This window comes from Chiloscyllium plagiosum, unplaced genomic scaffold (assembly GCF_037043375.1).
Source record: "Chiloscyllium plagiosum isolate Xiang-an unplaced genomic scaffold, Cpla_swu_hap1 HiC_scaffold_29, whole genome shotgun sequence".
NCBI classification, from domain to species: Eukaryota; Metazoa; Chordata; class Chondrichthyes; order Orectolobiformes; family Hemiscylliidae; genus Chiloscyllium; species Chiloscyllium plagiosum.
In genome coordinates, this window is record NW_028270167.1 from 11,445,625 (window position 1) to 11,454,837 (window position 9,213).

The 9,213-nt window shown below is 39.4% G+C and overlaps 1 protein-coding gene across 1 annotated transcript; it reads right to left on the minus strand.

The window, feature by feature from the left end:
* Positions 1 to 450: 450 nt before the first annotated feature.
* Positions 451 to 8,971, minus strand: pou2af3 (POU class 2 homeobox associating factor 3; the record flags this gene model as incomplete). Its single annotated transcript, XM_087976561.1, has 4 exons — positions 451 to 3,997; positions 6,473 to 6,708; positions 8,513 to 8,567; positions 8,843 to 8,971. Coding segments are annotated over 4 exons (741 nt in total), but the record flags the coding sequence as incomplete, so codon positions are not given.
* Positions 8,972 to 9,213: the final 242 nt, after the last annotated feature.

Below are 9,213 nucleotides of genomic sequence, written 5' to 3' on the forward strand. Positions count from 1 at the left end.
ATTGAGAAATAACTAATAATAAAGAGGTGGGGGGGGGGGAGGCTCTTGTGTCACTGCCTCTGGGGCAGAAGTGCAGTTTTAATTCCAATGCATCATGGACACAAATTTATAATGCTTGGCCCAGGAATCAGAGGCGATAGAAGGAGAAATATTATTTGACAGTGAGTTGTTGTAATTTGAATTACACTACTTAAAAGGACAGTAAATGCAGATTCAATAGTAAGTGCCAAAAGGGAACTGAATGTCTGCTTCAAAAGGAAAAAAAAATCAAGACTGCAAGTTAAGAGCAGAGGAAAGGTCAAAAGGTCAGCACAGAAGCAATGGTTTGAATATAGAACCTTGTTTGCTCGATGGTCGAAGCTATGGTCAGTTGGGTTATAATGGCCCAACAGACAAAACAAACAGAATTTTTCAAATCATTCTTTAGCACTCAATTGCAATATTGTAAAAAAGATTTATTTTCAAAATATAAAAATGATTGTTCAGTGGTTTGTTGGTCCTACATAAACATGAGTAATTTACTCCATAGCGACACTAGATTCTAACAAACAAAATTGAAAAAAAATCAGACAATACAGACATACAATCAGAAAAATACGCTCTCCATGCAGACAGAAAAAGAAGGACTGACACATGGTAAAATGTTAAACTAGGTATGATTTGAATATTACCCACTCCTTAACATTCAGAAATGAGAGTTTTAGATTTGTTTACCCATCCATAAACTAAAGCAATTCATTTCAAAAGCATAAAAGTATTACCTAAAAATGTGACATTTCCATCTTAATAAACCTTAAAATCTTGAAGTTTAACAAGTGTTGGACAAATTGCTTGAAACAATTGTTATCTTTTTAACAAAGCAAAGTAGGGTGACTATTCAAGCAGAAACAAAAATGTACGTGTGTGTGAATGTATATACATGCCTTTCTCCTCTTCTTAACAGCCCTTTCCAAAGCAAAGTGAATTGTAGGATTTTATTTGATGCCTGGGCAGTGGATGTCCTTATTGATTTGTTAATTTGCACTTAAATATATTACTGGGATTAAAAGTGCATGTACAAAGATTGCATACCTTGCTCTTTTAAGTGTTACAACAAGAAGAATGATAGGGAGGCCATAAAAACTGTTATCAGGTGGAAAACAGGTCTAAATAATAAACCTAGAACAATACACTTAGACAATGCAAACCAATCTACTGTGAACAAATTTGGGATACTTCTTTAAGGAAAGATATACTGGCATTCAGGCAGTGCAGAGAAAATTGACAGGATATTTCTGGTACAGTAAACCGTTTTATGAGGGGAGGTTGAGTTAGTTGGGCATATCTGCATTAGACTTTGGAAGAATGAGAGATGATCGTACTGAAACATACAGGATTCTTAAGAGACTTGACAGGATAGGTGCAAAAAGACTACTTCTCCTTCCTAAAGAGTCTAGGACCAGAGGGCATAATCTCAGAATAAGGCGTTACCCTTTGGGAAGAAAGGATTAGGAGTCTTTTCTTTCTCTCAGACGATGTAAATTTGTGCAATTCGTTATTGCAGAGGGCTGTAGAGATTGGGTCTTTAAATATATTGAAGGCTGAGACATACAGATTTTAAATCAATGAGGGAATCAAGCATTCTAGGGAAAATGCAGATAAGTAGAGTTGAGGATTAATAGGCAAAAGTGAGGCCTGAAGATGCTGGAAATCAGAGTTTAGATTAGAGTGGTGCTGGAAAAGCACAGCCAGTCAGGCAGCATCCGAGGAGCAGGAAAATCTTGAGGATTAGTAGATCAGCCATAATCTCATAGATGAAGTAGACTCAAGGGCTGAATGACCTATGTTATTATTAATCACGAGTGACACGTAGTGAATTGAAAATTCATACGTGTTTGATTGCATTTTGATTGGTAACTAATAAATGAATAATAGATACTTAACAAAAATGTGTTAACCTTTTTGTGCATTTATTGATAAAGGAGTAAAAAGAAGTGCAGAGTGGTCACAAGTTTTGTTTTGGCCACGTTGTGCCCTTTACCCCCTGGCTCTGTATTGTTAGTTAAAATGATGTATCATGAATGAAAAGTTTAGATTGTGGAATAGCAAGAAGAGCTGTCATCATGGTCACCTTGACCAGTCAATAAAACAGCTTTGGGCCAGCAGAACAAAGCAGATCCATCAGTAACCAGCTCCAACAAGATACTTCTTGGCAAAAGGTAAATAGCACTAGTAACAGTCCGAGAATCCATGTTCTTGGTGAAAAGCAGGCTCAGGTCTCATCTTGTGAATCAATATCAGTCACTGTCACTCTGAGAAAATCAAGGTGTTACTCACAACTGCTGACTAAAAATTCAGGAGCTTTATAAAGGTATGTTATATCTGTTAAATTTGTGTAAGATTTCCAAACTATGTTGAAAGAGGAAGGTTGCAAAATTTCACAATAATGTTTGCTAAGATAATAGAGATATCAGGTATACTTAGTTACAATGTGTGTAAAAATACTAATACTTGACTATTAGCGTGTGTCGCTAAAACAGTGTTGCCATATTTTAGGCTAGTCAATACTGCTCAAGGTAAGTAATAACAATAAGCCAAGGACATACAGGTTCAAACAGGCAAAGTGCACATTTAGGGCTAACATCTGAAGGCTCTTCACACAACAAATAAGCAGTCTGTGAAGCGTACCTCTGTAGAAGAGGAATACCATGGATTTATTCAAGAGATGTTTGGACGCTGCATTGAGGGAAGTGCAGGTTATTTTATGCGAATGAACAAAGGACTGTGATTTTTTTTAAAAATCTGCTCATATTTATAATGTGATCTTATGAAAACAAAATGTAGAAATACAAAGCTTAATCTTGCACCATGTAGGTGTCAAATTCTCAGATTGCTGGGTGTATGTTTTGTTCGGATAACATGGGAAGAATTTTGTGTCACGGCATTCATGTTTGTTTTGGAAGGGTGTAGTGTCATTCTCAACCAAAAATGAGGAAAAATACTACAAAGTTAAGCAAACAAACAATGTTTCCCACAAAAATGAAAGCAAACTTTACAATAGTTCAGTGAATACATCCATTTAACCACAACAGTGAAAGACAAATTGGTATTGATCAAAAATCCTACATCTAATCCTTCTGAAATAAGCTTAGCCTGTAGGAGTCAATGTGGTTATTCAGAGTGTTGCTGGGGTGTACAGACAAGGAAGATTCCAGGTTTTATCTGAGGCCATTCTAATCTCAACCTGTAACATAGAATCAGTACTACATTTTGGCTTGGTACTCCTGAATTAGAGATGGAAACAATCACACAAAATGTTCCTTAATAATTTGAGTGACTTTTCGAGAATGCACATATGGGTATCAACATGAGATACAACTGTGATTGAACAACAATCACTATATGTGTTTGCACCTTATAATATTTACTCAATCATTGTACCTGAGAATGGACAGCACACACGGTGTTATCTCCCAGCTCAATGCAATCAGGAAAAAAAGAGAAAAATTTGACAAAGTAAATTGATTAAAAGACAGAGATTTTACTGCTTTGGATCTGAAAGTCTTTTGCATTCAGTTTAACAGTATTGTTGAGTGGCACTAATTTTGTTCAAATTCAATCTCAAGTATTTACAGGTAACTTCTACGGAACAGTTTAAGAAGTACAAGATTTCCCAATACCACTATTGATTATAATATCAGTAGTCAAAGCATTCATTAAAGTTTCCTCTCCAGATATCTTCTGTGAGAATTCCAGGTAAATAGTTATTATATTCTGGCATTGTACAGGACGCATTTTCCGATATTGGGCCCATTTCTATGTTGTCTGGCATGTAAGAGAAAATGGAGCAAATTGCTGATGTGCAACTGTAGTGCTGGTGAGGATAGTACTCTTCAGGAGTTGAATAAAAGGACTTAGGATCCAAGTGTGAAGATGGACTGATGTCTTCTGGAGATGATGGGACACATTGGGTAGAATACCCAAAATCCACCGAAGAATAAGCCAGTGATCCTGAGTTCTGGAGATGGAATGGTAAAATGATCTGTACATACTCATTTAGAAATTAATGTCATGAATTATATACAAACATACAAATTAGGATCAAGAGTAGGCAATTACTCAGATCCGCTCCACCATTCAATAAGATCATGGCTGATCTGACTATGGAATCAGCTCCACTCTCCTGCCGATGCTAAATACTGTTTTACTCTCTTCATAGAGGCTGAACAATCTACCTCCATCTTAAAAATATTCAATGTCCCAACCTCCACCAATGCTCCTCTCAGCATTTTACACATTTGAGTAAGATCACTTCTCAGTCTCCAGCCCATCCAAACTTTCCTCATCAGGTAACCATTAGCTAACACCACAATTCCCCCCACCTCCCCAACAACCTCCCATTCCAAGCTTGGTTGAGGCTTCTCTGAACTACATCCAATCAATTTGTTGTCTTGCGTAAATAATGAGAACAAAATTGTACCTAATTCTAATGCACTCCCACCTCTGACTTGAATAGTTCTGGAATTGAGTCCCACTGAAGACTTAAATACATCTTGGCTGATGTTATTTGTACAGTACTAGGGGCGTGTTCCATTGTTAAAGGTGCCATTTTTCCCAACAAATACTAAGTTGGAGCCAAGTGGATGTAAAAGATCTGATGTCGTTTTTATATAAAAGGACAGGAGACTTCCCTGTTATGCTAATTAAGTTTCATTCTTGAGCATTAACATCAAATTAATGAAGTAGGCATGCGTCAAACTGTTATTTCAGCGACCTTGCTGTGAACTGAGTTCATGCTACATTTTAATAATATATAATCAGAACATGTTTATGACAAGCCAAGGGTATGAAAATTGCAAATATTTGACCTTTCTTTGATATTTGTTTGAACTTGTTTAAATCCTACAATAATTGATTTCCAGCAAATCATTTCAAAATGTTGTGTCTTGCCTCATTTTGTCTGTTCCTGAAATTAAAAAATAGCCCTACAGTCACATTGGATTCAAAATGTTAACTCTGTTTCCCTCTCCACAGATGCTGCCTGATCTGTTGAATTTCTTCAGCAATTTTTGTTTTTATTTCAGATATCCAGCATCTCAAATACTGTACTTTGCTTTTATTTGATAGTTCCTGCATTGGAAAGATCTGATTATTGATCGCGGGGCAAGGTTACTCATGACTATAATGTCTGCAATCTTTGAGTATGTAGTATTATCCAGACAAACAATCACAGTATCTCACTGCCATAAAAGAATTAAAGTTTTGCTGGTTGGAATTGTTACATCTCAAAGATTTTGCAAAGAACTGAATGGTTCTCAAGAGCTACAGTTCCTTAAATTACAAAAAAACAGAACTAGAGTTATTAAATAGTAGAAGCCAGGTGGTGTTAAGGATTTTATCACACAGATAAAATAAGATTGTCTTTTTGTTGTTAAGTTTAAGTGTTCAAAAACTATCAACAAAAATTCTTTTTATTTATGAGAAGACCAAACACAGATCTTCTCATCATTAATAAAGTCACAGAGCAATAGTTTATCAGTATCTTTAAAATGATCAAGATCTCAGGTTTCAGAGGACTACACTCTCGACATTTTAATCACACTGTTCATTCAGGTTGTTATGTCACACGGTCTCGAATAAATGGGATTCCAACTGAGATCTTCCAACCTAGAGGCAGTGTCACAGAGTCATAGAGTTGTGCAGCACAGTAGCAGACCCTTCAGTTCAATTTGCTCATGCTGACCAAGTATCCTAAATTAATCTATTTCAATTTGCCGGCATTTGACCCATATACCAGTCCAGATGCCTTCATTTCACACAGATACACCACCTTTTGTGTGTAAAAGTTGCCCCTTAGGTCCTTTTTAAATCATTCCCCTCTCACCTTAAACCTATGTCCTCTAGTTTTGGACTCCCCTACACTAGGAAAAAGACCCTGGCTATTCACTGTCTCCATTCCCCTCATGATTTTATAAACTTCTATAATGTCAGCCCTCAGCCTCTGATGCTCCAGAGAAAATAGCCCCAGCCTATTCAGCCTTTCACTCTCGGTCAAACCTTCCAATCCAGATGACATCCTTGTAAATCATTTCTGCACCCTTTCCAATTAAACAACTTCTTATCTACAGTATCGTCACTGTGCTAGTGAAGTCTATAGGCTGCAGGTGGCTCGATATCTTTAACTGATGATTACATTTGGGCAATGGATGGAAGTTGTTTTTTCCCTCTGTGTACAGGCCCTTGGGTAGTGTCCCTGCCACTGAATGAGGAGGACTAAGTTCAAGTTCTACCTGCTGCAGAGGTGGATAATAACATCTCTGAACAGGTTGATCAGGAAAATGTCTATAATGTCTATAATTGACTGGGTAAGTAAGTAAGGCAACCAACAAAAGAGAGCTCCCATTACACAGAACAAATTACACTGTGCACGCTGTCAGAGGGTGAGGTGTGTGCTGGGAAATAGTAAGATTGAGGCAAAGATGTATTCACTTACCACAGCTGAATGACTGCAGTGGCTAGGTGCCTGGTGCCTGACTGGGGGGCAGTGTGAGATAGGAGCTTCCGAGGTGAATGAGTTTTCAGTCAAGAGATCAGAAAGACACCTTTCATACACCTCCGTGTTTTCATAGAAGATCGGGTTGTGGTCATATGGAACATTTTCTGGAAACTGGTCGCACTCATTGAAGCTCGATTCATATTCACTAGGCAGTGGGTAGACATTGTGAGAAGCTGGAAGGGCAGACAGAGAGAGAATTCAGCAAGGTGAACATTGAGTGCTTTCGGAGGTGACCTGGAAGAGTGAAATAGCCTCCATCACTTCCTCTGGCAACTCATTCCATACACACACACCACCCTTTGCGGAAAAAGTTGCCCCTTATGTCCTTTACCCCTCCCCACGCTGCAGTTTGAGCTGATTGGTCTTAAAGCTCCTGTGTGAAATCCCAGGATTGAAAGGATTCTCCCAAACCAAAATTAGGCAGCTTGTCTTTATGAGGTGCAAATGGAAACTCTGGTTTCCAGCATCTGCAGTCCTCACTTTTGCCGAGTTGATTTTAACCTTACTGCGAACCCTGTTTGATGGAATCTGTCGAGTTCTTCAGAAGACTAGGCGGAAGTGAGGACTGCAGATACTGGAGATCAGAGTCTAGATTAGAGTGGTGCTGGAAAAGCACAGCAGGTCAGGCAGCATCCGAGGAGCAGGAGAGTCGACATTTCGGGCAAAAGTCCTTGCTCCTCGATGCTGACTGGCCTGCTGTCCTTCTTCAGGAAGCTGTCTCTGCACCAGTCACGAAATCATTCCAGGTGTGTTAATTTCTGGATAATGTGGTCACGAAACAGCAGTTACTCGCAGGTCACTTGTCAACTGGTGGAACAAGATGATAGGAGTATAGTGTGTACATGCGTGTGTGTTCATCTGCAACAGTTTAGAGTCTGGATAACGGCACAAAACGTCTAACCTCTCAAAACATAACACTTGCCTGTACCTTATATTCAGTTTCACCTACAATAGCGGCTAAACTTTAGTAACCGCGGTGAGGACTTTGAAACCCTCCCCTGGACTTTGTTCTGTTGTGAGCTAGAGTTGGCTCATTTGCATTGTGAACTCGTGTATCTCAGGGCTGTTAGCGTTGAACTCTGTTAATGTGAAACAGTGAAAGCCGTGAGGAGTTTTCTTAGCGCGTTCTCAAGCAGAAATGTCCTTCAACACTGAAAATCAATCCATATCCCCCAGTGAGTCAGTGTTTGGGCGGACAATTGCTGTATTAAAGAGAACGCCAATCAGATTTCGATATATGAAAGTTTCCCTGATATAAGTTACAGTAAAATAACACAAAGGTTTGGCGTGTGATCCATTTGTGCTGTTTTCTTTGTAAAGCGCAATTGTTAACGTTGGCAGTGCAGACACCAGTTAAGTTAATATACCCGTTTGCACCGACTGTATCCAAACATTGGGATCTTTCCCACCCCTGCCTTGCCCTTTTAGTCTGTGCTGCCTGCCTGTGGAACAGGGGTTGACAGTGAGGGATCAAAGCGCTGGATGACTAACCCCGCTCAGTCTCGTGCACCTACAACGCCAGCTCGGCCGATTTCGGAAAGGGGAGCTTTGAGATAAAAGAAATGGTTTGTTCAGTGGAAACTCAGCGCCTAGCAACAGCAAGTGGGAGGAATCCTGCAGCTGACAACGGAGATGCAGTGTTCACAGGGACAAAACAACGCCTAAAATGTTGCGGCGACTCGATGCCAAAGCTCCACGTTTGAAAAGATGACAGCCCCCACGCCCCGTTGTATTGACAAAGCGTTTTCTGATGAAGTTGCTGGATGCTAGAGGGACCCTACAGCCTGATTCGTCCCAACCTAGTCATCTGCATTTCTTCCTTCTGTTTTGTGTGTGATTGGTGGATTGCAGATTATGCACTGCCTGGTTTTTAATATTAAGGAGTGGGTGCCTAATCTTGAAAAGCGCGAGGCTGCAAAATGTGGGGCCCTCTTTTGGAGAGGTGACTGCTGTTTAACCTGGGTGTATTATACTGACCTGGGTACGAGGAGGAGACTGGCTCCGCGAACTGAGGACTGTTGCTTGTGGTAAGCTGAAATAGGAACATACGAAAGTCAATGTTGGTTCGGGGTGGGGGCGAATAAACGGAAAAAGAAATAAGCGGGCAAAACAAAATCAATCAACAGATGGCTTAAATTAAATTATTAGTTTACACAAAACTGTACAATGATGTTTATTCTACATAAAAATACGGACTCATATATCTGGCACAATCTAAATCCAGTCTGCCCTTTTATTTCGTTTCCAAGTGAATTGTTTATTTCAATTCTTCTCTCTGTTTTTACATCGACTAACAGACAGCCTTACTGTCACTGACTCGATCGAACATGAAAGCTTCTTGTAGGAGACCTTTAAGTTCGCCTGAGGCAGCTTTAGAAAGTAAAGTCTTATGGTTATATTGTTTGAAGGTGAGTTGGATCCGGATGAATGTGTTCTTTTTTAGTGGATGTTATCTCAGGTGTAGTAGCGAGAGCACCGTGACATGTTACATGCAGTGTGTGGACTCTGTGAACATGGGCTTCCTCCGGATCACATGATTTAAAGTATCAGCGATCGGGTTTCCATTACATCACTGGTGTTGCTACTCTCAGACTGTTTCTTTGAGATCGATTATGTTGTCGTACACAACTGACTTCAGATTTAAAGTTTGGAAACATCCTTGGAGTTATAATGACAAT